At 38.4% G+C, this 26,504-nt stretch overlaps 1 protein-coding gene across 2 annotated transcripts in view; it reads left to right on the forward strand.

Moving 5' to 3' along the window:
* PLCL1 (phospholipase C like 1 (inactive)) overlaps window positions 1-26,504 on the forward strand; it is an 83,340-nt gene that overhangs the window by 16,939 nt on the left and 39,897 nt on the right. The window contains exons 3-5 of one of the 2 annotated variants that reach the window (XM_044241231.1): window positions 6,179-6,254; window positions 8,397-8,506; window positions 13,972-14,194. In XM_044241231.1, coding sequence (XP_044097166.1) covers window positions 6,179-6,254; window positions 8,397-8,506; window positions 13,972-14,031 — 246 coding nt within the window. In that variant the 3' untranslated portion in view covers window positions 14,032-14,194. Of the gene's footprint in view, window positions 1-6,178; window positions 6,255-8,396; window positions 8,507-13,971; window positions 14,195-26,504 lie in introns of those variants that run through there. The other variant, XM_044241232.1, reaches the window with a different exon arrangement.

A 26,504-nucleotide genomic window follows, 5' to 3' on the forward strand; every position in this document is an offset into this window, starting at 1 on the left:
GGAATTGTTGAATGTTTTGGTTCTGGATTTAATTTACCTTAAATAAGTAATAAAGTTTATTTATTTGTTTTAAAGATTTATTTGAAAGAGAGAGACAGAGTCAGAGACAGCAAGCAGTGAGGAGAGGAGGAAGGAGAGAAACTAGAGCAGACTCCTTGTTGAGCACAGAGCTCAGCTTGGGCTCCATCCCGTTACTCTGAGATCATGACTTGAACCAAAACCAAGAGTTGGATGCTCAACTGACTGAGGCAACCAGGTACCCTAGTAATAAAGTTTAAAAATTCATTGTATTTTCTAATACTTGAGTAATACATTGACTATAAGTATAATCCTCTTAAAAGCTTTGTATTTATTTGAAAGTAAACTCATGCAAGATTATAGAAAAATGGAGAAGTCTAGAAAAAAGACTAGAGATAAAAAAAGAAATAAGTGTTTCAAAAGACAGGGATGCCTGGGTGCATAGTCAGTTAAGTGTCCAACTCTCTGGCTCCATGCTTAGCATGAGGTCTGCTCAAAGACTCTGTCCCTCTCCCTCTGCCTATTCCCTCCAACTCTCTCTCAAAGAAGGAAATCTTAAAAAAAAAAAAAAAAAAAAAGAGTTCCAAAAGACAAGTATAGGTTTGAGAAATGATTAATAGTAAATAAAATACTATATTGTGGGTAATTGATACGTAGAAGAAATAAATATCACACAGTGCAAAGGGAAAAAGTGATTATATAAATGAATTGATGAATATGTGGTTGTAAAGGTAAATAAGTCCCTGATATACTGGAATTACAATTTATTGGGGAAATGAAGGGTGGGAGATAATGTAAGTAAACAATTGCAATTTGAAGTAGAAAATAAGAAATTTTATAAACAGACTAAAAAAATAGAATGTTGGAATATGGAGGTGAGAGGGAAACGGATAGGGAAATCAGGACAGCAGTGGAAGGGGGACACTCAAATGAGCTTGAAAGCTGGTAAGATTTTGACCAAGAGAGATGACTTAAGAAGACTTAGCTAATAGTAAGAAATGTGTAGAAGGAGGAACATGTAGGGTCTGTATTTGGAGAAGCGCGATTCATATAGGGATCTAGGAGGATTAGGAAGCCATTGGGGTAAAGGCTGCTGAGGCAAATGGGAAGACTTGAATTCTGGTTTAAAATTTTTTTACTTTGTTCAATAGGCAAAGGAGAAAATGATAAAGCCAGGAAGTAACTAGTGCTATGTTTTTGGAAGATGATTCTGAAGGTAGTATTGAGAAGGAGTAAGGTGGGAAGAACCAGAACCTGCCAGTAGCTGAGCAGGGATTCAAAGCCACCTCTGAGTGCCCTCAAGAGAGCTTTGTGAGCATTTGAAGAAAATAGGAGATATTTCTTTTCTTTTCTTTCCTTTTTTTTTTTTTTTTTTTTTTTTTGGCTAGAGTTGGGGTGGGAATCGGTGAATGAGATGGAGAAGAGCATATTTTTAATGATGACATTTGAGATGCAACTAGAATTTGAAAGATGGTCCAGAGAATGGACTTAAACCAGAAGTGTGATTAAAGAAGGAAACAAAGGGATAAAAGTGGCAGGTTAGGCAAATCTTGGTGACTGACAAAATGTAGGAGCTTATCTTCTGGATGCAGTGAGGCAAAGAGAATGTTGGAGATCTGAACCTGGATGTCTGGATGAGACAGAGAATGCTGGAAATTACAGGCACAGGTATCTGGTAGTCTAAGCATCTCTACCTCATTTGTTCTCTGCAGATAGCAAAGGGATGATTAAAGGAGTAAATGAGGGGTTTGGTTATAAAAGTAAGGGTAAGCAGTAGAGAAGCAACAGTAGATGGTGAGCACCCCAACAGTAGCAGCAGCACAAAGCTGTCATTACTCCCAGGCCTAAAGGAGAAGGGGAGGGAGCCATTCAGGCACACAGTCATATCTGCACCGGGCAGAGAGGGGCCACTCAACAGGAGCTGTGGTCTTGTAGAGAGGAAGCTATGGGGCCACAGTCCAACAGGAAGGGAACGGTCAAGGGAGTAACCATCCTAAGCCTTCTCTCTTCCTGCTTCCTGCCATGATCCCTTGCTGATGCGTTCCCTTGGCCATCCCAACAGAAGTCACAGGCAAGGGAGCCTGCTTGATGCTACCTGCAGAGACCAACCTCCCCAGCATGGAGCATGACAGAGAGTGGATCTGGAGGGGTGAATAGAGAGGACCCAGCATAGGCAACTCCTCAGTAAAAATTTGAGAATGTGTTCATTCGTAAATGATATAAACTTAATAACATAACAACATATACAATAAAAACCAAAATTCAAAGCCACCTCTGAGTGCCAGGAATAGAAATTAGTATTGGATTTTAAAGGTTTTACTTACAAATAATAGAAATAAATCTTTTTGCTCTTCTAATGTAATTGGATACGTTGATCTGATCCCACTGTCACCGTTTTCACGTGTGTGTGTTGCTGAGGAAGAAATCATGCTGTGAGTGGAATGAGGAGAGGCTCTGCCATCTTCACGTTTTTGCTTGTGCTTGGGTGATCTTCATCTTCTCAGGAATCCATACTGGGAAGGTTTAGTTTATTTAGGACAAGACACTATAAATAGTATTGCTCTAATACTTTACAGGCATATGTAAGTTGCAATATTCTGGAAGAAAGCAATAAATGAGGCTGCGGTTAGCCCTTCTTCCGTGTGGAATTCCCTTCTTCCTTGTCTTTTTTCACTTACCACAGTGGAGACATCTGATCTTGACTTGGCAAGGGGGGCGGGGTCAATCTGTAAAAGCTTAATTTCTGTTCTAGTTTTACAGATAAAATAAACCGGAATAAAAGTCCTTATCGTTTCTTCTCATACCTCGAAGTATTATCTTGTGCTCCCTGCCCCAGAGTGCACGTACCTCCCTACTTCAGAAACTGCTGTGGTAGTCCATTGAAAGTATGAATCTGGAATTCAGAAGAGGGGGCAGTGTTGGGAACACCAGCTTTGAAATGATCTGCATGAGAATAATATTTTATAGCTCTAGGAATGGATGAAATTATTATGAGGAGAGAATAGTGAAAAGAAAGAATGGAGAGCTGAGGCCAGGTAGCTCAAAATATTCTTACATGTATAGATATAAAAAAGGAGAAAGAAGTAGTACAGGAGTTAGAGAAAGAGTGAAGCTGAAAAAGAAATGCGCTCAAGAAATCAAGAAGTAGTAATGATCAGAGGTGTCAGCTGCTGAGTTGGGAGTGAGTGAAGACAGAGGATGGGCCAGGATGTAGTTGATGAGGCCAAGGTTAAACTTGAAGTTCTTGACTGAGTCTTGCTTGAGTCAAAGCAATGAGTGTGGGCTAATTTTTTAAAGGAGGATTTAAATGAGTGTGGGCTAATTTTTTTAAAGGAGGTGGCCAGTAGAATATTTTGTTATTGTTTCTGTTTGCTTACTTTAAAATAAGAAGTGTAGGGAGAAGGGAAAAAGTCAGGAGAGAGGTAGAGATTTTGGATTAAAAAAGAAGGGGTCATTAGGAATGGATTCCCGAGGGAAGTTGTGGAGGTGGGATTGAACGTCTAGGTAGAAGAGGTAGCCATAGCAAAGATGACACTTCCTTTCAAGGTTATTAGAAAGAGGGTATGGTGTTTTGGATGAAGGAAGTACATTCCTTTTATGATCAACACTGAGGAGATATTTAGTAATATACTGCAAAGAAAACTGTCCACAAATCAATAAAGAGGTTTTTTTTTTTCTTTAAATCAAAGAACATATTCTCTACTGAAAGCAAAACCAAGAGAAATGAGAGTTAAGATGTCAGTCAAGATATCATCAAAGGAAATTATCAATCCTATTATTTTTGGGTTTTTCTTAAAAAGGATAAATTTGAATCTTGTTGAAATGAATTGATTATGGGCATGCCCTCATGTTTGTCCTGACAGGCTGGGCCAGGTGACTTTGAAAATGCCGTATTTCAGGCTCAAAAGATAGCATGTATGTGAAGGCATGCATTCTCTCAAGGAATATGGCCAGGCCAGACAAAATCAGAGGGGTGCTATTTTTTCATGAAAGTAAGTGGATACAAGGTAACTGGGGGTTTAATTCCAGCACCATCATTAATTAGTTCTATTTTTTAGACAAGTATCTTAATTCCTGTAAGATTTCACTTTACTTCACTTCACGTTTCCCTCCCTTCTTTCCTTCCCTCCTTCCTTCCAATATTAAGGGGGTGGTCATGATACCTAAGATTCTTTTGGTCTTAAAATTAAATGATTATAAAAATGTATATTATATTACCTATTTTGCTTATGGTAAAGTCACAAAATGTGTCCATTATTTATAAATGTCTCCCTTGCTTGAGTTTTGTAAAAACATTTTGTCTACTACTTAGCTATTGCAACATATGATAACTTTTGAAAGTATAATAAAACTCAGTTGATGTTACAGGCATGGATTCTAAGCTTAGAAAAGACTAAATCAGATGGCCCTCATATTAAATCTTTCTCTGCTTGTAAATTTTATTCACTTGGAAGCTGCAGTAAGTCAGGCTACTGTTAGGGATTTAGTAAATTGTTACTCACTAACCTTCCACTTCCTCTTAGGAGTTGAAAGCATTAATGCAGTTAAAATGTGTGACTCAGTCTAGACCTTCATGGGTATCTACTTTTATGGTTTTGATGGTCAATTTAACCCTCCAAATAACTTACTTTAAACTGCCACTTTAGGCAGAAAATATGAGTAACTCAATTTTGTTTGGTTGAATTAATTATCATATTTCATTCATCCATTTGGGCAGACTTCCCTGCTAGACTCTGAGTTCCATGGAGATAGAAATATGTCTGGTTTTGCTCCTTAATGCCTCACACCCTTTATACTTGCCACAGTGCTTACACATAGTGTCTGCTCAGTAGATAATTATTAAATGAATGAATTGTATGATTTTACTCCTATAGAGTTGTTAGGCATTAAAAATATGTGATTCAATATTCTTTTCTATTTGAAAATATGTAATCATAAACCACTTTAGATTGTCAGTGATTGTAGAAGACTACAACCTGTTCAACAGCATTTAATTGTGAAAAATGTCTTACCCAATATCTTTATGTCCACTTTGGCTTCTGCCTTGAATTCCCTTCAGAATATTCTGACAGACAAAACACAGAATAGCAGGGACAACACTTACCTAGAGGAGAAGAGCTGCTGGATGTCACGAAGTGTTGGTTTGTCTAATGGATACCTTTCTTCAGTTCCTTCTTCAGAAGGGCCCCAATCCCCTGTTATCCTGATCGCAACTTCTTTACCAATTTTCTTCCCTCTTCAGGTACAGGTTTTTCTTTTCTCCATCTCTCCAACAGTTTCTTGTTTCCCCTACTTCATTGAGTATGTTAAGTATTTCTTGGACATTTTTGTTTCCTACCCAAAGATAAAGGGCAGGAACTACCATTTCAGGGTTATTGCCTACAACCTCTGTTGAATTGGTGGCTCTGAAGTCTGACCCATTTCTCATTCTTGCCAGTGGAGCTGGAACCCTTTAGAGGGAGGACCAGACCTCTACTCTCTTTGGGCCGCCCAAATCCAAGCTGCTAACTTCATCGATGTGTTTAGTTGTCCTTTAGCTCCCTACTAGGTCATTCTCCATTCCGATTCTTTTTTTTTTCTTTTTTTTTAAAGATTTTATTTATTTATTTGACAGAGAGAGATCACAAGTAGGCAGAGAGGAAGGCAGAGAGAGAGAGAGAGAGAGGAGGAGGAAGCAGGCTCCCCGCTGAGCAGAGAGCCCGATGTGGGACTCGATCCCAGGATCCTGAGATCATGACCTGAGCCAAAGGCAGCGGCCTAACCCATTGAGCCACCCAGGCGCCCCCTCCATTCCGATTCTTGTTGCTGCTGTTCTGGTACCACTTGCCTTGAAGCTGCAGTCACTTGGTGGGAAAGAGGTGTTCATGAATGTGATCTGGGACTTAAAGAATGTTTATACATTTATTTAACAATTGTTTATTTGTCACCCATGGGGTGCCAAGCATATTACATGACTGAAATAATTATGAAGTAGGTGACTCTAGCAGTAGTCTTGCTAGAGTGGATGGGGGTTGTAGCAGACATTATCTTTCCATATTCTGTCTCTTGTGGTCAAGGCCATGGTTCCCCACTATTGCCAGTATCTCTCTGTATGTTGTCCTTCCAATGGGCTGGTTTAAGGACTTCTAACTACCACTTTTTTATGTTTATTTTGTGACAGATGATTCAAGAGAGCCGGTTTCTCATAGAAATGGCAGATACAGTCCAGGAAAAGATTGTGCAGTGTCAGAAAGCAGGTAATCCCCCTACTTCTGCCCCATTTTGTTTAGAAACTTAATGATAATTTGTAGTAGTTTTTAAAGTTTCTATTTCTACCCTTAAAATTGAAATATTTTGTGCCAGAGTTTAACTATTCTTTTGAGTTAAACTGAAGTCTTTGTTTGTACAGAAGAAATTGAGGTGACAGTAGGTTGGTGTATGTACACAGAGGGGAGTGTCTAAAGATATCTAGAAAGGTGATCTCTTCTGAATCTATTTGGAAGTCTGCCAAAACCCTTTACTACATGTTGCCCCTTAAGAACCACCTCATTTTTATAATTTGAGCCCTATTCCTAGTAATCTCCTAGGCTTTTGCCTCACTTATTAGTCATTATTTTAGATTTGTTCTTTCTTTAAGGATGGGACAGGTCACATACCTTTGAGGGTACCTCACAGATCTGAGGTACACAGATCTGAGGGTACCTCAGATCTCTGAGAGATCCCTCCTTTTATCTATATTCACTTTCATCCACACACTGTACTCTTCTCTTTCTTAGATTTCTGTTTTCCTTGATGCCCACGCAGAATGATTATGATGAGGAAGATGACAATAATGATAATTGCTTGATATATTTGCATATGAGATACTGTGCACACACACACTGTTACTTCGTCCTTTTAACAATTCTGCAAGGTAATCACCATTGTATCCAGCTTATAGATGAGGCATCTGAGATTCTGAGACATTGAGTGAATCACTAAGATTCCATATTAGCACAGGGTAGAGCTGACCTCTGAACCCAGACTAGACTTTAAAAAATGGTGCTTTTTCCTGACTGGTCCATAGGCTTAAATATTTCTGTTGACAGAAAGCACAAAAATAATAACAGTACCTATAGCATGCTTTTATATTGCCAGACACTACTTTGGGAGCTTTGTATGTATTGACTCATTTAATCTTCAACCACAATCCCTTGAGGTAAGCTCTCTTGTTATCACCATTTCACTAGTGAGGAAACTGGATTGCAGAGCATTTCAAGGCCTTACTCACACTTATGTGGCTAGTAAGTAGTAGAACCAGAGTGTAAGTCCAACCCCACAATCATGCTCTTACCATACGCTCTATTTGTGGTGTTAACGCCAGAAAGGTTAATGTGGTTTTTAGCTGCATTAGAAAAGTAGAGTAACTGGAACAAGGAGGGTGGTGGTAAATCTCTACCCCGTGTGGGCTGCTTCAAGCCCACTGTGAATATGATATTCCTGGACGCAGGTCCCTACAAGCTCAACTCCAGGAAGCTGTGCAATGTGGAGGCTCTGCCCGGATGTCATCTTTAAAGAAGAGACATTGTTAGTAAAGCTAAAACAGGCTAAAATGTTTAATCCGGAGGAGAAAAAACTCTAGTGGATTTTATCGAGTATCTTTCTTCAAAGATTTAAAGGGTTGCACAGTGGAAAAGAGATTAGACTTAGCTGGTCTCGGTCTAGCTAGCACCAAGGAGTAAAGATTTCAGGGAGAGAGACTTTGGCTTGCTATCAGTCATAGCCTTCCAAAGATGGCGTAAGGTGTCCGGAAGAAAGTGTGATTCTCAGCTCTGAGAATGGTGATATTTTTTATAGTAGTCAAGCTTGAGAAATGGTTGAGCTAAAAATAACCTTAAGGCCATTCCCAAATCTGCAGTATTTAGTTGTTTCCAGAAACGCTATTTATAAAACATCTTTTTATTTTTACTCAACATTTATTGATTAACATCATTATCCATATGGACTCCAGGATCTACTGTCAAGCCATATGGGTGGCTTATAAGGGAAAGTAAAATAAGTGCATCTATCACATATGGTTGGCCATCACACATTGTCATACATTATACCATTTCCCATAAAAACCAGGTAGAAGACAAACAAGACACATATAATCTACTAGAAGAATTTGGTTCTTCACCTCCTTCTTATGTCTTATCTGGTGGTTCCTGGCTGTTGAAAATGTAATTTGGTCGAATGCATTGGTTATTGTCAGTTTGCCCCTAAGGATAATCACTGGTGGGGGCAAACAGAATGGGAAGGAACATTTTATTCAGGGTTTTCAAAACTATGAGAGGAAAATAATGGGAAACTTTTCATTATAAGATGCCCATTTTTCTGAAATTTATAGTAAGAATTCTTATATGTTCTTTTTTTCAAAGGGATGGAATTCCATGAGGAACTTCATAATCTAGGGGCGAAAGAAGGCTTGAAAGGAAGAAAACTCAACAAGGCAACTGAGAGCTTTGCTTGGAACATTACAGTATTGAAGGTAAGTGAAATTCTCAGGTGCATCTTTGCCTTTATTTTTTCCTGCTCATCTCTCGAATGTGTAGTAAAGCATCAGTGGTTAAATACAGTGATTGGAATTTTCAAGTAATGTGTGGCCTAATCACCAGGTTCATGCTCTAAGGGATGGGGAGATTGACATACTCTTTGCCGTAATAGAGCAAATGAGGGTTGTGGTGGAAACAGAGGACAGCATGACCTGATTCCACCAGCCTGTGTTTTTACTCAAATGAACGCTTCTCCTCAAGTCAATATAGCTGTTCTTGTTTGTGGAAAGAATAACGCCAAATGTTGTGGGACAAAGATCCAGCACGAGTGATTTGGAAGAGCTTTAAATTACAGAATATCTGGAGTCATTGAGGATTATTTTATTTTAAGAAGAGTCTCTATAAATACATTTATTTTTACAAATAGCTTTGGAAGTCAGTTTCTGGAGATTATGATTGGCTCTTCTGAAAATTAATTTTAGGATTTTGAAATAAAGATGCCACTTTTCATATTTTCTTATGTGAAAAGAGAGATGATGTAGGCAGTTGGAATAATTTATTCCTGACAGCGTGATGTGAAGAAAACAGCCACGAACAAAGTTACTCATCGCTGAAGTTTAAAGACCTACTATGTCTCACATACTGTTTTACAGGCTTTATATAAATTAACATTTTAATACACACAACCCAATACTATTATTATTTTTTTAAGATTTTATTTGTTTGAGAGGGAGAGAGAGAGCATACACACATGAGTTGGGAGGGAGGGACAAAGGGAGAGGGAGAAGCAGACTCCCTCTTAGAGATCCCCAGCCCCCTGCCAATGCCAGCTTAATCCCAGGACCCTGGGATCATCACCTGAGCGGAAGGCAGGTGCTTAAACAACTGGCGCCCCCCAATACTATTATTAGTCTCATTTTACAGGTGAGAAAACAGAGGCATTAAAAACTGAGGTGTATTACCCAAGACCATGGTGCTAGTGAATGATGGTGGTGGAGTGTGAACCCAGGCAGTCTGGTGCCAAAGAATGCGGACCTTCTCTGCTGAGAAATATGTTTAAATGAAAGTGCTCGATAAACTGAAAGATAGATCACAAATGTTTGTTAAAAATTCAGTTCACAAGTATTTGTTAACCTCCCACTATGTACTGGGCTCTGTGCTCAGCATTGAGGATCCACAGAGAACAGAAGAGGTACCATCCCTGACCTCGTGAGTTGAAGTCTGAGGCCAGGGAGTGGGGTGGTGGAAAATAGGCATCAGTTCTTTTAATGAGTAGAGAGGAGCGTTAATATAAGGAAGAGCTTATTTTCTAATATTTGAGTACAACTCGGCAGCGTGCATCCTGATACAAACACTTTCTGGTCAGCAAATATTTATGCGGGCTTGTTAATGTGCCGGCCACTGAGAAAGGTGCTATGGATAGAAATATCCAGAGTAACACTGGAACCTCGAGGACTAGTCTACCAAGGGACACAGACGTGTAACTAAAAATGGCCTTCAGTTACTCAGTAAGTTATGTGACAAGCACTCATGACTAAGCAGTTTATATACATTTCCCCTTTTCTCTTTGCAAGGATGGGCTGACCTTGCAGCGACTCACGCTGACCCTGGTGTGACTCTCCCCATCTCACAGATGAGGAAACTGAGGCTAAGTGAGGTTTAAATTTCTTGCCTTCAGCCAGTAAGTGGCAAAGCTGAGATTTCAACTCATGCCCGTGGTTCTACACTACACGATCCTCCTGCCTCCTATAAAACTCAGCCCATGTGATTGAGTCTAGTCAGCCTAGTCCAGAGGTGCGGCCGACTCCACGTTCAGATTGCCTTACAGCTGTGAAGATTTAGCCAAGTTATGGGATCCCTCTGACGGTTGACAATAATATTAGGGTGACAATAATATTAACACTCAGGGTTTGGTGACAGTTAAATGAGATAGTACATACAAATCTGAGTCACTGTGCTTAAGACTAGGCACTCTCTTTACACACCTGCATATGCTATTACTTTTGGCAGGTGACGATGACCATTGGAGGAACAAGTTTGTTGTTTTTCTTATCTTCTTTAATAAATTTTTAAGTCAACTAATTTTTAAATTGAGATATAATTTCTCATTTCTTTATTAACCTATGACTTAAGGTCACTCACTCTTTTCTGAGGTTCGTGTCTGTGTTGGTTTGGTTTAGCAACAGAGAAGGATTACTAGATGGTTCTGAGCAAATGCTGTACCTGTCATGCTAAGACAGACCTTTTGAAACATGGCCAATATTCTACTGTTACAGTTTATGAACCAACTGCTGGTATTTCAGCTTGAGTGCTGAGAACTTAAGTATGAAGAGTGAATTTTCCTCAACTTTTAATATTTCCTTTCCCTTATTGCATTTCATGGGCTTGTTAATCAGGGGCTCTCTCCACACATACTGAACAAATGACCTTCTTAGGATTTGGCTTTTTTTTTTTTTTTTTTTTGAGTGAAAGAGAGAGTGAGTGAGGACAGGGACAGAGAGAGAGAGAGAGAGAGAGATAGAATCCCGAGAGAGAGAGAGAGAGAGAGAGAGAGAGAGAATCCCAAGCAGGCTCCATGCCCAGTGTGGAGCCTGACATGGGGCTTGATCTCATGACCCTGAGATCATGACCTGAGCCAAAATCCAGTCAGATGCTTCACCAACTGAGCCACCCAGGGGCCCCTGGAATTTTAATTTTTAGCTGAGGGACAAAGGCTGGGCTCTTTGGGAGGCTCTTTAATCTGATGGTGCTCCTCTGAGAAGATCCTTCTGACACTCTCCCTTTATTTCTTGTATCTCTTTTAGTTCCTACTTTGTTCTCTAGCTTTCCTATTGATTTTCTAAGTTCCTAACATCTTCCAGTAAATGCCCCTTTTCTTAAGTTTTCTAGGTTTAGTTTATGTTGCTTACAACTAGTTGAATGAGTAATAACCAAACTCATAAGACATAACTCACTGAATTACTAGGCTATGGCAGGGATCACTATAAAATTATTCATTGCCAACTGGAAGGGTTTCCTTATATACAGTTTATATAAGTACTCTCCACTATTTAGGGGAAGGGAGTGAGGAATTATTAACGTTGTTTGAATGTGTGGGTTCGCGTAGCTAAACATACTTAATTCCAATGTACCTTCCAACAAGTAAGGGGGAGGCTAGAAAATACGACAGATGTGCCGGCAGGGACATGGTGGGTCAGAGCAAGGAATGGTGGAAGGGCGGACTGACTTTCAGACAAACTGAGCTGAGACTAAAAAATAAACTCTTTAATTTATGTTTCCTACAATTCAGTATTACATTGATCTGATATTAGTACATGAAAGGGAAGCTAGAGAAAGACTTGCAGAGACAAAGATGAATAGCTCTATAATACAATAGAAATGAATTACACTTAGTGTCCACATTTTCCAAGCCAGAGATGAGGACTTAGGATCCAGCAAGAAGGCTGAAATCAAGATGGTCCTAGAAGCTCCCATCCATGTATTTTTTTTTCTTCCATTCATATTTTAGCACCATGCATGGGCTCAGATTAGGGACTTGCTTAACAGAACTTTTTGCATTTCCCCACACTTTAGCCATATGCCAATAGAGAACTATAACATTTTCCTTCTATCTTTTTCTCTCTTTCTCATTGCTGAGCACAAACCCAAACTCCTTAAATAGCCATTGTGTTTATTTGGAGTGGTATGATGAAACATGTCTCAATGACTCAGTCTTCAGTATATTTCCCAGATAATCATTGGACCAAGATAGTTCCATTTCATCCTACCCTCACACATTAAGAGTTCCTCCCATCTGTCTTTTCTCCATGCTGTCCTTCAGAAAAGAATTTTATTTGGTCATTAACATAATATTAAAATTTTACAATGGGAATTTTCCCAGTTCTTTAAGTCTTCCAGAAAAAGATGCTACAACTTCACTTACTTAGTTAACCTATTGTTGTAAGTTGTTATTAATTTTGGAAGTGTTTCACTCATGAGAGTTCTGAAGATCTTTTGGAAGAGAGATATGAATTTATACTGTGTCACTGATAAAACACAATGTGTTATAAAGTAGAATTCACTTAAAGTCTTGGATTCCACCCAGAGTGACTTGACTCGTCAAGTATAAAAAGAACTTCACTGTAAGGCGGTTACACCTACGAAACTGAAATTAGGAAAAACACACAAGGGGTATGTGGGTGGGTCAATTGTTAAGCACATGCCTTCAGCTCAGGTCATAATCCCGGGGTCCTGGGATTGAGCTCCATATCAGGCTCCCTGCTCTGCAGGAAGCCTGCTTCTCTCTCTTCCACTCCCCCTGCGTGTGTTCCCTCTCTCACTGTGTCTCTCTGTCAAATAAATAAATGAAATCTTAAAAAAAAAAGAATCCATGAGTAGCATTTTTTAAAAGATTTTATTTATTTATTTAAGAGAGAGAGAGAGCGCACACGAGAGAGAGAACATGAGAGGGGAGAAGGTCAGAGGGAGAAGCAGACTCCCCATGGGACTTTGTAGCCCAATGTGGGACTTGATCCTGGCACTCCGGGATCATGACCTGAGCCGAAGGCAGTCGCCCAACCAACTGAGCCATCCAGGCGCCCATGGGTAGTATTTTTAATGAGCTTTCCCAATATATATTTTTCTAACTTGGCCTGTTGGCTATTTTAAGGAACTAAATTCCATTATCTTTATATTTTTAAAAATTTGATGGAAAAAATCAACTTTAGCAGGCTAGAGATGTGTCAAGTAGAGATAAGTAAAAATAATATTGAAAAATGTAACTAGTGAACATTTTATTGTAAAGGAAAAGTTATGAAGGTAGGTGGTCACCAGAGCTTAGAAAGGAATAAAATATTAGGAAATGGCTAACCTCTTATTTGTTCATAAATTTCATTGATTCCTAGTTGTTTTAAATTATGAATGAATCATTACTTCATCAATGAGGACTTCTGTTAATTGATATGTACTTCTACTTTCCCTAGATAGATTTCCAGCTTGTAATTTAATTCATTCCAGTGTGTGCCATTAAAAAAAACACAAGTTTCTTTAATGGATTTATGTTCATTAAATATGACTAATCTTTTTCTGTCCAACTTTTGGCTTTTTATTACTGTTTAAGCCTCTGCTTCTTCAGCTTTTATCTTGGCAACAGTTTCCTTTTCCTTGGGAAGAGCAGAGCCCGAGGCTTGTCACTTTTCCTCGGTAACCTGTGCTGCGTTGCTCATGCAGGCAGACTCTCTTATTTGGTCTCCAAATTTCAGGCCCCCACATCTCTGGGGGATCTTGCTGCATAAGGGAAATTAAATGGATGTCAGTGTGGTAATAACTTTCTAGCAGAGCCTGCAGACCTGCTTGAAGGCTTTGCTCATTGTTGAGAGGTAGGAGAAGGGCAGCAGGATGATGTATTATTAAGAAGAGGTATGAAGACACTGAATGACCATGGACATTTTTAATCATTCTTTGTGATTCTGTGTGTACCAAGTCAGGATCTCCTGGCAGCCATAGTGACTGTGCCCCTGGAGGCTGCTCTGAGTTTATATAAAGAAAGAACATGTCCAGGTCCTCTGTGCTGTCTACGGAGAACTGCTCCAGTGGTGTTTCTGGCAGCTGTTGGCTGTTGGTTGCAGAAGCTGAAGAGAGGTTAGCTTTCCTCCTGAGGCAACCCTCTCACAAAAGAACCACCATTTACGAAGTCTAAAGAAACAGACCCCCAAGAATAACCAGGTATTAACAATAAACTCTTCTTATATTGATATTACATTGAATTGTTAAGAAACGTAAGGCAAAGTAGTTAAGAGTGTCTGAATCCAGACACTCGAGCCATGTGGCCTTGGAAAAAAATCTCCTTTTCCTCTATGCTTCTGAGTCAATTGAGATAGATTGTGCCGTGGAAACAAAACTCTGAAAACATCAAGGGCTTAAAACAAAAGCTTATTTCTCTTTTTTCCTTTTTTTTTTTTTTTAAGATTTCATTTAATTATTTGACACAAAGAGAGCAATGGAGAGAGACCGAGAGCTAGCTCAAGTAGGGGGAACAGCAGCCGGGGAGAGAAAGGCTTCCCGCTGAGCAGGGAGTCCAATGTGGGGCTCAATCCCAGTACCCTGGGATCATTACCTGAGTTGAAGGCAGACGCTTAACTGACTGAGCCACCCAGGTGCCGCAATAATAGCATATTTCTTGCTTGCACTGTATGTCCTTCACAAGACAAACAAGTAGCAAGTATCACTTAGGAACTCGGGCTAATAGGAGCTCTGACTAATGCTTCTACAATCCTGGAGGTAGGGAAGCACAGATTGCTTTTAAAGACTTCTGCCGAGTGGTGTCAGGTGTTCCTTCTACTTACATTTGACTGGCAAAAGCAAGCCACATGGTCAGATCTGACTTCAGTGGAGTGGGGCAGGTATACATTTCCTCAAGGAGAGGGAACAGGGAAGTCTGAGTGGCTCAGTTGTTGGGTGTCCGCCTCGGGCTCAGGTCATGATCCCGGGCTCTTGGGATCGAGCCCCCACTTTGGGCTCCCTGCTCAGCGGGAAGCCTGCTTCTTCCTCTCCCACTCCCCCTGCTTGTGTTCCCTCTCTTTCTGTCAAATAAATAAATAAAATCTTAAAAGAAAAAAGGAAAGGGAGCAGATTTGGGTGACGATAATGAGGTTCTTCAACAACACCCACTCACCTCATAGGGTTATGTGAGGACTAAAGAAGTTGATATATGTCAAGTGGTCTCCAGCATATAAAAAGTGCTGTATAATTGTTATTTTTATTACTAATAATTAGCATTCACTGCTTGCAATAGGCAGTTAAGTGATTTTCACACAACATTACATCATCTTAAGGAGAACCCTGTAAAATTGCTGTTACTATACCCGTTTTATAGATTTAAAAAACTGAGGCTGGAGACGCTAAGTAACATTCCCATTGGCATGTGGGAATTGAGCAGTGGAGCAAGGAACTAAATCCACTATCCTCTACTGTCAGGATATTGACAGCACCCTAATAATGATAGGTTACCTGAGTGCTTACTATGTGCTTAGTATTGTACTAAGCGCTTCATAGTTAGTATCTTATAGGAGTAAGTGTCCTGTGCAGGTAACGTGAGAATTCCAATCACCTTGGCAGTGTGTCCTTACAACGAATCTAGCTTCAGACCACCTGTTCTCCCTGTTCCCACACTGCATTCACCAAGCTACTCTGTTCTCAACTGGTCTTTCCAAGTATCCTGCTCTGATGGTGATGGCATGGATGGACCACTGACGTAACTCGTCCTATCTGCCTGGAAGTGACATTTCTCTTTGTAAATGAGTCCGTTAACTTCCTTTTTCACCAGTGCGTCTCCTATGAGCTTGACAGTGTGAATCCGCTCCCCAGGGCCTGATCACTCTGGGGCGATGGGATGTAATTGAGCACTTGGGCAGATACCACTGAGATTAGGAAAGCAAAACAAAATAACAAAAATACCAAAGCCGAGGGCCCACCCTGGACCCACCCTGAGAACCCAGCCAACCTCCTCCTGTTTCTCTTGGACAGCTGCACCGTACACTGGCTTTCAGACTAGACCTTGCCAGCCTCCACAGCTCCATGAGGCGGAGGAAGTTTCCAGAGCTGTGCTGCCAGCAAGAGCTTTGCAAAGGCCATGCTCCTTCTCCTGTTCCTTCCTCAGCCCATTCCTCTGCTTCTCAGTTGCTCAGTCTATCCTTTATTACCTAAGCTTTTGGAGCAGAAGTTCTGGAATCTTCCTTTGAATAATAAACCCGAGATGATTTAGAAATGAGAGGTGAAGTCCCTGTAGGCAAATTCCTCACGCTTTCACTGAGAAGAAAGAAGACTGACAGGCAAAATTGAAGAGCTTTTAAGTCACCAATCCTGAGACGGGAACTTTCAAAGAGTTTTAAACAAAGCTTTTAATTCTGAATAAAGAGATAGACACACATACACACGCAGCTTTTAATTCTTTAAAGAAAATACTTTCTAGTAATACATACAAAGTAACAAAATTTTATCTTAGAATTAATTATCTAAGAGTTTAGACCTACAGGAAGTTAGACATAAATTTAAAAATCTGCAAGTAGTATAATTAAAAAAAATCAGATTATCTGGGGATGCCTGGGTGGCTCAGTTGGTTAAGCATCTGTCTTCAGATCGGGTCATGATCCCAAGCTCCTGCGATCCCTGTATCAGGCTCCCTGTTCGGGCGAGTCTGCGTCTCCGTCTCCTTCTCCCTCTCGCCACTCCCCCCTGCTTGTGCTCTCTCCCTGTCAAATATATAAATAAATAATTCTTTAAAAATTAAATTATCTTTCTCACCAAAGGATGAGATCAGATTTTATGATAGCCCGAGTCCTTCTAGGTCTTCACATTTTTTATGATTAAAAGTTAGTTGCAATCTTTCTCTGTGCTTAACTCATGACCTGGCTTAAACACAGTATCCTTTTGCCACTAAACCTATCAATAGTGTAAATCTCTCTATTTATACACCTTCTCTTCTATGTGTTAACCCCCCTCCTTTGTTTTGTTTTGTTTTTAACCCATGGCCCCACCACGTCCTAATGACATTCAGTTTCTAGTCTCACTTCGCAGATGCTCACTGCGATCTTCCCCACTTTCTGATTGCTCTGTCCAGTAAGATGATCTGTGCTTACCATCCTCTGGGTATTTTTGATTCCCAAAGTTTTTATTATTATAATTTTTTTATTGTGCTAAAATACATGGAACATAAATTTTACCATCTTAACTCTTCCTAAACATACATTTCAGCGGTATTAAATATATGCGTACTGCTGTTCGACCGTCACCGTCATCCATGCCCATAACTTTTCTCATCTTGTCAAACTAAAATTTGGGATTTATTAAAAAAAAACTCAGCCCCTGAAAACCACCATTCTACTTTGTTTCTATGATTTTTGACTACTCTAAGTACCTCATAAAAGTGGAGTCATGCAGTATTTGTCTTTTTTTTGTGACGGGTTTACTTCACTTAGGCTACTGTCCTCCACGCTCAGCCGTGTTGTAATATATGTCAGAAATTCCTGAACCATATTCTGTTGTATATGAATACTTTTTTGTGTGTTTTACATTTGTTTATTTTTAAGTTTAATTCTAGCATAGTTAACATAGTGTTATATGAGTTTCAGGTGTACAGTGTCGTGATTCAACAATTCTATCCTCAGTGCTCTTTGAGATAAGTGGACTCGTTAATCCGCTTTACCGATTTCACCCATCCTCCCCCCCACCATCCCTCTGGTAACCATCAATTTGCTCTCTATTGTTAAAGAGTCTGTTTTTTTCTTTTTTTTTTTCTGTTTGTTTTGTTTCTTAAATTCCACATATGAGTGAAATCATATGGCATTTGTCTTTGACTAACTTGCTTAGCTTTATCTCTCTAGATCCATCAATGTTGTGGCAAATGGCAAGATTCTTTTCTAATTTATGGCTGAATAATATTCCACTGTGAGTGTGCGTGTATCATATCTTCTTTATCCATTTATCCATTAATGGACACTTGGGCTACTTCCATAATTTGGCTATTATAAGCAATGCTGCAATAAACATAGGAGTCCATCTATCTTTTCAAATTAATGTTTTCATTTTCTTTGGGTAAATGCCCAGGAGTGGAATTACTGGATCACAGGGTACTTTTATTTTAAATTTTTGAGAAAACTCCATGCTATTTTTCACAGTGACTGCACCTGTTCACATTCCCACCAACACTGCACAAGGGTTTCTTTTTCTCTGCATCCTGTCAATACTTGTTTCTGGTATTTTTGATTTTAGCCATCTGACAGGTGTGAGGTGGCATCTCAGTGTGGTTTTGATTTGTATTTCCCTGATGATGAGTGATGTTGTATGTCTTTTCATGTGTGTGTTGGCCATTTGTACACTTCTTTGGAGAAAAGTCTGTTTATACCTTCTGCCCAATTTTTAATTGGCTTATTTGTTTTTTGTGTGTTGAGTTGTATAAGTTCTTTATATATTTTGGGTACTAACCCTGTATTGAATATATCATTTGCAAATATCTTCTCTCTTTTATTAGGTTGTCTTTTAGTTTTGTTGACTATTTCCTTTGCTATGCAGAAGCTTTTTATTTTTATTTTTGCTTTTGTTTCCCTTGCCTCAGGAGACATATCTAGAAAAATGCTGTTATGGCCAACCTCAGAGAGATGACTGCCTGTGCTGTCTTCTAGGATTTTTATGGTTTCAGGTCTCACATTTAGGTTCTTAATCCTTAAATTTAATGTGTACGATATAAGAAAGTGGTCCAGTTTCATTCTTTTGCATGTAGCTGTCCAGTTTTTCCAATACTATTTGTTAAAGAGGCTTTTTCCCACTGCATATTCTTACCTCCATTGTCAAAGATTAATTGTGGATTTATTTCTGAGCTCTCTATTCTGTTCCATTGATCTGTGTCTGTTTTTGTGGCAGTACCATACTGTTTTGATTAGTATAGATTTGTAGTAAATCTTGAGATCTGGGATTGTGATACGTCTCATTTTGTTCTTTTTCAAGATTGCTTTGCTCTTCTGGGTCTTTTTGGGTTTTATACAAATTTTAGGATTATGTGTTTTACTTCTGTGAAAATTGCTGTTGGTATTTTCACAGGGATTGCATTAAATCTGTAGACTGCTTTGGGTAGTGTGGGCATTTTGACAATATCTGTTCTTCCAGTCTATGAGCATGGAGTATATTTCCATTGCTTATGTTGTCCTCAATTTCTTTCATCAATGTTTTGTAGTTTTCAGAGTAGAGATCTTTCTTCTACTTTAGTTTATTCCTAGGTATTTAATTCTTTCAGGTGTAATTGTAAATGGGGTTGTTTTCTTAATTTCTCTTTTGCTCTTTCATTTTAGTTTATAGACAAGCAATAGATTTCTGTAAATTGACTTTGTATCCTGTGATCTTACTGAATTCTATCAGTTCTAGTAGGTTTTGGATGGAGTCTGTAGGGTTTTCTATATATAGCATCCTGTCATCTGCAAATAGTGAAAGTTTTACTTCTTCCTTATGAATTTGGGTGCCTTTTATTTCTTTTGTTGTCTGATTGTTATGGCTAGTATGTCCAATACTATGTTGAATAAAAGTGGTGAGAGTGGATATCTTTTTCTTGTTCCTAATCTTAGGGGAAGAGCTCTCAGTTTTTCACTATTGGGTATGATGTTAGCTGTGGGTTTTTCATATACAGCCTTTACTATGTTGAGGTATGTTCCCTCTAAACCTACTTTGTTGAGTTGTTTTTTTTTTTTTTCATCATGAAGGATATGGTACTTTGTCAAATGCTTTTTCTGCATTTACTGAAATGATCATGTAGCTTTTATCCTTTCTCTTAATGATGTGATATATCACATTGATTGTTTTGCAAATATTGAACCACACTTGCATCCCAGGAATAAATCCCACTTGATTGTGGTGAATGATTATTTTTAAGGTATTGCTGGATTTGGTGTGCTAATATTTTGCTGAGAATTTTTTTTTTTTTAAATCTATGTTCATGAGAAATATTGGCCTGCACTTTTCTTTTTCTGTAAGGTCTTTACCTGGTTTTGGTATCAGGGTAATGCTGGCCTCTTGAATGAATTTGGAAGATTTCCATCCTCCTCTGTTTTTTAGAATAGTTTGAAAAGAATTGGTTTGGATTCTCTTTAAATATTTCATAGAATTCACCTTTCACCTGGACAAAAGTTCAGGACTTTTGTTAGTTGGGAGTTTTTTGATTACTGCTTCAATTTCATTGCTGGTAGTCAGTCTATCAGTTCAAATTTTCTATTTCTTCTTGATTCAGTTTTGGGAGACTATATATTCTAGGAATTTAGTCATTTTTTCCCTAGGTTGTCCAATTTGTTGGCATATAATTTATAATGTTCTTTTATAATCCTCTGCATTTCTGTGGTGTCAATTGTTATTTCTTCTCTTCCATTTCTGATTTTTTAAAATTGAGTCCTCTCTCTCTTTTTCTTTTTTTTTTTGTTTCTTCTTTTTTTAATGAATCTGGCTAAATGTTTATCAGTTTTGTTGATCTCCTTGAAGAACCAGCCCCTGGTTTCATCAATCTAATCTATTGTTGTTTTTACTTCTATTTCATTTATTTCTGCTCTAATCTTTATTTTTTCCTCCTTTCTACTGGTTTTGGGTTTCATTTTTTCTTCTTTATTTTTAGCTTTTTGAAGTGTAAAAGTAAGTTATTTATTTGAGATTTTTATTGCTTCTTAGGTATCCTGTATTGCTATAAACTTCCCACTTAGCACTGCTGTGCTGCATCCCAAAGATTCTGGACCACAGTGTTTTCATTTTCATTTGTATCCATATATTTTTTGATTTCCTCTTTGATCTTGGTTGATCCATTTACTGTTTAGTAGCATGTTATTTAACCTATTCGTGTTTGTGCTCTTCCAGATTTCATCATTGTGGATGATTTCTAGTTTCATTGTGTGTATTCAGGAAAGATGCATGATATGACTTCAATCTTTTTGAATGTGTTGAGACTTGTGACTCAGTATGTGATCTGTTCTGGAGAATGTTCCATGTGTACTTGAAAAGAATGTGTATTCTGCTGTTTTAGGATGTCTGCTAGATCCACTTGGTCCAATGGGTCATTCATTTTTTTAAAAAGATTTTATTTATTTATTTGATACAGAGAGAGAGAGAGAGAGAGCTTCAGAGAGCATAGGGGAGGGGCAGAGGGAGAAACAGACTCCCCTCTGAGCAGGGAGCCCGATGTGGGGCTTGATCTCAGGACCATGGAATCATGAGCTGAGCTGAAGGCAGATGCTTAACTGAGTGAGTGCCCCTGTTTCCTTGTTGATTTTCTGTTTGGATGATCTATGAATTGATATAAGTGGGGTGTTAAAATTTCCCACTATTATTGTATTACTATCAATTAGTTCCTTTATGTTTATGCGTTTGAGTGCTCCCATATTGGGTGCATAAATACTTAGAATTGTTATATCTTGTTGTTGGATTGTTCCTTTTATAATTTTACAGTATTCTTCTTTCTCTTTTGTTATAGTCTTTGTTTTAAATCTATTTTGTCCAGTACAAGGTTTCTTTCATTTCCATTTGCATGATAAATTCTTTTTCATCCCTTTGTTTTCAATCTGCTTATGTCTAAAAGGGTCTCATATGAGTCTCTTGTAGACAGCATATAGATGGGTTTTGCCTTTTTACTCATTCTCTCACCCTATGTCTTTTGATTGGAATGTTGTCCGTTTACATTCAAAGCAATTCTTGATAGATATGTACCTATTGCCATTTTGTTGCTTTTATGGTTGTTTTTGTAGTTCTTCTCTGTTCCTTCCTTCTCTTGTGCTATTCTCTCACAATCAATTGGCTTTTTTAGTTATCCTTTCTTTATTTTTTAAATGATAATGGTTTTAGATTTGTGGTTACCTTTTGGCTTGTATATAACATCTTATGCATATAGCAGTCTATATTAAGATGATGGTCGCTTAAGTTTGAACTAATTCTTTACTTTTCTCTCCATTGGTTTTTGTAATATGCATTCATACTTTACATCCTTTTACTTTGTGAATCCCTTAACTGATTTTTATAGATATACTTAATTTTATTGCTTTTGTGCTTCTTACTTTCTTATTCCTATTTATGGTCTTTCCTTTCACCTCAAAGAGTACCTTTTATCATTTCTTGTAGGTCTGGTTTAGTTTTCATGAATTCCTTTAATTTTTTTTTTTTTTTTTTTTTGTCTGTCTGGGAAACTCTTAATCTCTACTTTTATTCTGAATGATAGCCTTGGATAGGGTATTGTGGGCTGCAGGAATTTTTCCTTTAGCACTTTGAATATATCATGTCACTTTCTTCTGGCCTCCCAAGTTTCTGGTGAAAAATCAGGTTCTAGTCTTAGGAGGTTTTCCTTACATATAAATGTTTTCATTTCTCTTGCTGTTTTTTTTTTTTTTTTTAATTCTGTCTTTATCACCACATTTTGCTATTTTTAATTACTATATGTCTTGGTGTGGACCTCCTTGGGTTGATTTTGTTGGGGGCTACTGTCCCCCCTGGATCTGGATTTCTGTTTCCTAGATTTGGAAAGTTTTCAGCTATCATTTCTTTGAAAAATTTTCTGCTCCTTTTCTCTCTCTTCTCTTTCTGGCAGCCCTATAATGTGAATATTATTATGTTGGATGGTATCACTGACTTCCCTAAGTCTATTTTCATTTTGTACTATTTTTTTTCTCTCACATTTTCATCTTGATTGTTTTTCACTTCTCTGACCTCTGGTTGCTGGTTCTGCCTCCTCTTGTCTGCTGTTTATTTCATCTGGTGCATTTTTAATTTTAGTTATTGAGTTCTTCATCTCTGACTAGTTCTTTTTTATGTTTTCTATCCCTTTGTTGAGGGTCTTACAGAGATCCTCCACTCTTTTCTCAAGTCCAGTGAATATCTTTATGGAATTACTTCAAATTTTCTATCAGACTTATTACTTATCTCCATTTCAGTCTCTTGGTATGACTGTCCCATTTTTTTCACCTGGGACATATTCCTCTGTCTCCTTGATTTGTCTAACTCTCTCTGTCTGCATCTCTGTTAGGAAAGTCAGTTGTGTCTCCAGTTCTTGAGAGTAGTTGGCCTTATGGGGAAGCCCTTTAGTTCTCTGCAGTGTCCCCTATTCACCAGAATCTGGCACTTGAGGGCTATCTTCTATGTGTTGTATGCACACTGCTGTTGTGGCTGAGTAAATTTCCTTCAGTGCTGTTGCCTGCGATTGTTCTCTTTGCCCGTTATAGGCAGGGCTTTGTCCTTGTGTTGTCAGTGGAACAGTCTGGAGCTGCTCAGGGTTTGAACTGAATAAGACCAAGCATTTGTGAGAGATGCAGTAGTGCTTCCCCTGTGTTGTGCCCTTAGAATCTTTTGTTGGTAGGTGGGGTCTGGAGTTAGACCAAATATCTACCACCAGCCCACTACATGAGCCGCAGTCTGACTGGTGTATGTGGTTATCTTTCCCTTTCTCCAGGGAAGGCATTACTTGGAGTGGTACTGACTCCTGCTGGGGTTGTTTTCATACTGCCAGGCTTGTGGCACTGCTTTGGATGGGCTTAAGCCAAAAGCAAATTGGAGGGGGTGGAACTGCAGAAGCACACAGGGGCAGGGTGGCAGTGTTAGCAAAGTTTGTGCTGGTGTTATGGGAGTAGACCTGAAGCAGAAGCCTGGCTGAAGTTGGTGTGTCTGCAGAGGAATGCAGGTTGGGGTGCACTGTTAAAAGTTAGCAAGTGTTTGCTCCATGCTGATTTCCACACCTGGCTTCGTGTTTAGTTTGCATAGTGGATGAAGGAAAGGGCTTGTTCCTGGGGAGATCTCCCAATATCCCTGCCTCTCCACCGCCTGTTCTGAGGTTGGTAAACAGATTACCCTCTCATTTATTCCAGACATTTTTCAAAGTGCTGCTCTGTGCTGTATCTCTGTGAGGCTGTTTGTGGTGCTGTCTTTTTAAGGGCAGGGACTCAGTTTTCCATTGCCCTCCCAATTTTCCTGTGAGCCTACTAATCTTTAAAGTTACAGGTTTTAAATCTCACTCATTGTAAGAACTCATGAAATTTGGCTTCTCTAGTTTTCAAAGGCAAATGTTGTGAGCATTGTCCTTTGTGGGCTCCCCAGTGTGAGTCCGTTTCACTCCTCTACCCATGCCCGTGTCTTCTCTCCCTCCGGTAGATAGTCCTGGGGCTCCATTTAGCTCCTGATCACATCTCTGCCCTTCCTACCCTCTTCAGCGAAGCCCTTTCTCTATATTTAACTGTGGAGACTTTGTTCTGCTAGTTTTCAGGGTTTTTTTCCTGGGTTATTTACACTGATGTTAATATTGTCTCATTGTATTCATAGTAGAACATGAGTTTAAGGTCTTCCTACCTTGCTATTTTCCCTAGAAGTCCTAAAATACCACATTTTGCTTATCCATTCATCTGCTGATGGACACTTGAAAACTTTCATGTTTTAGCTTTTGTGAATAATGCTGCTATAAACATGGATGTACAAATATTTCTTTGAGACCCTAATTTCACTTCTTTCAATTCTTTGGAACCCAGAAGTGGCATTATTGGATCATATGGTAAGTCTACATTTAATATTTTTGAGAAAACATCAGGCTGTTTTCTACATTGGCTGTACCATTTTGCATTCCTACCAAAAGTACATAAGAATTCCAATTTCTACACATCTTTGCTGAAGCTTGTTTTCCTTCCTTTCTTTCTTCCTTCCTGCTTTCTCATAGTAGCCTTCCCAATAGGTGTAAGGTGGTATCTCATTATAGTTTTTTTGGTTTGAATTTTTCTAATGATTAATGATGTTGAATATTTTTTCATGTGCTTATTGGTTATTCTGTGTATCTTCTTTGAAGAAATATCTATTCAAGTTTTTTGCCCATTTTTGAATTGGATTGTTGCTTTTTTTTCATTGTTGAGTTTTAGAAAACCTCCATATATTTAAGATATCAATCCTTTATCACATATATGACTTGCAAATATTTATCTCATTCTGTGGATTTCTTTTTACTTTAACAATATTATCTTTTTGATTCACAAAGTTGAAAATTTTTCATGAAGTCTAATTTGTCTACTTTTTCTTTTGTTGCCTGTTTCTTTGGTGTCATATCCAAGAAATCATTTCTAAATCCAGTGTTGTGAAACTTTGCCCTATGTTTTTTTCCTAAGACTTTTATAGTTTTAGGTATTTTCCGTTTTGAGTTAATTTTTGTATATGTTGCTAAGTAAATGTCCAACTTAATTCTTTTGCATGTGAATATCCAGTTTTCCCAAAAGCATTTCCAGCAAAAACTACCCTTTTACCACTGAATGTTCTTGGTATCCTTATCGAAAATCATTTGATCATATATGTGAGGGTTTTTTTTTTTTTTTTTTGGCTGTCTTTTCTATTGGTCTGTGTGTCTGAGTTTATGCTAGTACCACGCTATTTTGATTACTGTAGATTTGTAGTAGGTTTTTTTTTAATTTTTATTTATTTATTTTTTATTATTATTATTTTTAAAGATTTTATTTATTTATTTGACAGGCAGAGATTACAAGTAGGCAGAGAGGCAGGCAGAGAGAGAGAGGAGGAAGCAGGCTCCCTGCTGAGCAGAGAGCCCGATGCGGGGCTCTATCCCAGGACTCTGGGACCATGACCTGAGCCGAAGGCAGAGGCTTTAACCCACTGAGCCACCCAGGCGCCCTGTAGTAGGTTTTAAAATTAGAAAGTATGAGGGGCACCTTTCTGGCTCATTTGAAAGAGAATGTGATTCTTGATCTCAGGGTTGTGGATTTGAGCCCCACAGTGGATGTAGAGACTGTTTTAATAAATAAATAAATACCTTAGAAAAATAAAATCAGGAAATATGAGTTTTCCAGCTTTGTTCTTTAAGATTGTTTTGGCTATTCAGAGTCTCTTGAGATTTCATATGAATTTTAGGTTGGGTTTTTCTATTTTTGTAAAAACATCATTGGTATTTTTCTAGGGATTGCTTTGAATATGTAGATTGCTTTTGGTAGTATTGACATCTTAGCAACTTTGTTTTCCTGTTAGGGACTTTTGCAAACAGAATGATCTCTTATCCTTTCTTGCATTTTGCAAGGCTGCCCTGTAGTTAAAATACTCAAAAAACATTATAGAGGGTCTGATAATTAAATTAAGTTTAAATTCAGAGTTCTCCTGCTCTGAGAATACATAATATATCTGTTAAACTCTATAAGTTAAGTTCTCTATAGGAAAAAGTAAATTGTTTTGCAAGGACCACATAAGTAATTACTATGTCAAGACATACCTGTATGTTCATCTGTTTAGCCAGCTAGATGTGTATCCACCTGGTCAGAAACATACCTAAGAACCTAAAGAATTTCTTGTATTGTTAGGTCATGTATGCCTAATAGCTAATGAAAGGAATGTTGTGTATTGACCCGGTCTGTATCTTCTTTAGGCTATATTAATTTTTCAGACTTTCATTTTATTCTTTAAAGTTTTTCTTTAAAGATTTTATATATTTACTTGAGAGAGAGAGTGAGAGAGAGCATGAGAGTGGAAAGGGTC

The sequence above is a fragment of the Neovison vison genome, chromosome 3, assembly GCF_020171115.1.
Source record: "Neovison vison isolate M4711 chromosome 3, ASM_NN_V1, whole genome shotgun sequence".
Lineage (NCBI taxonomy): Eukaryota > Metazoa > Chordata > Mammalia > Carnivora > Mustelidae > Neogale > Neogale vison.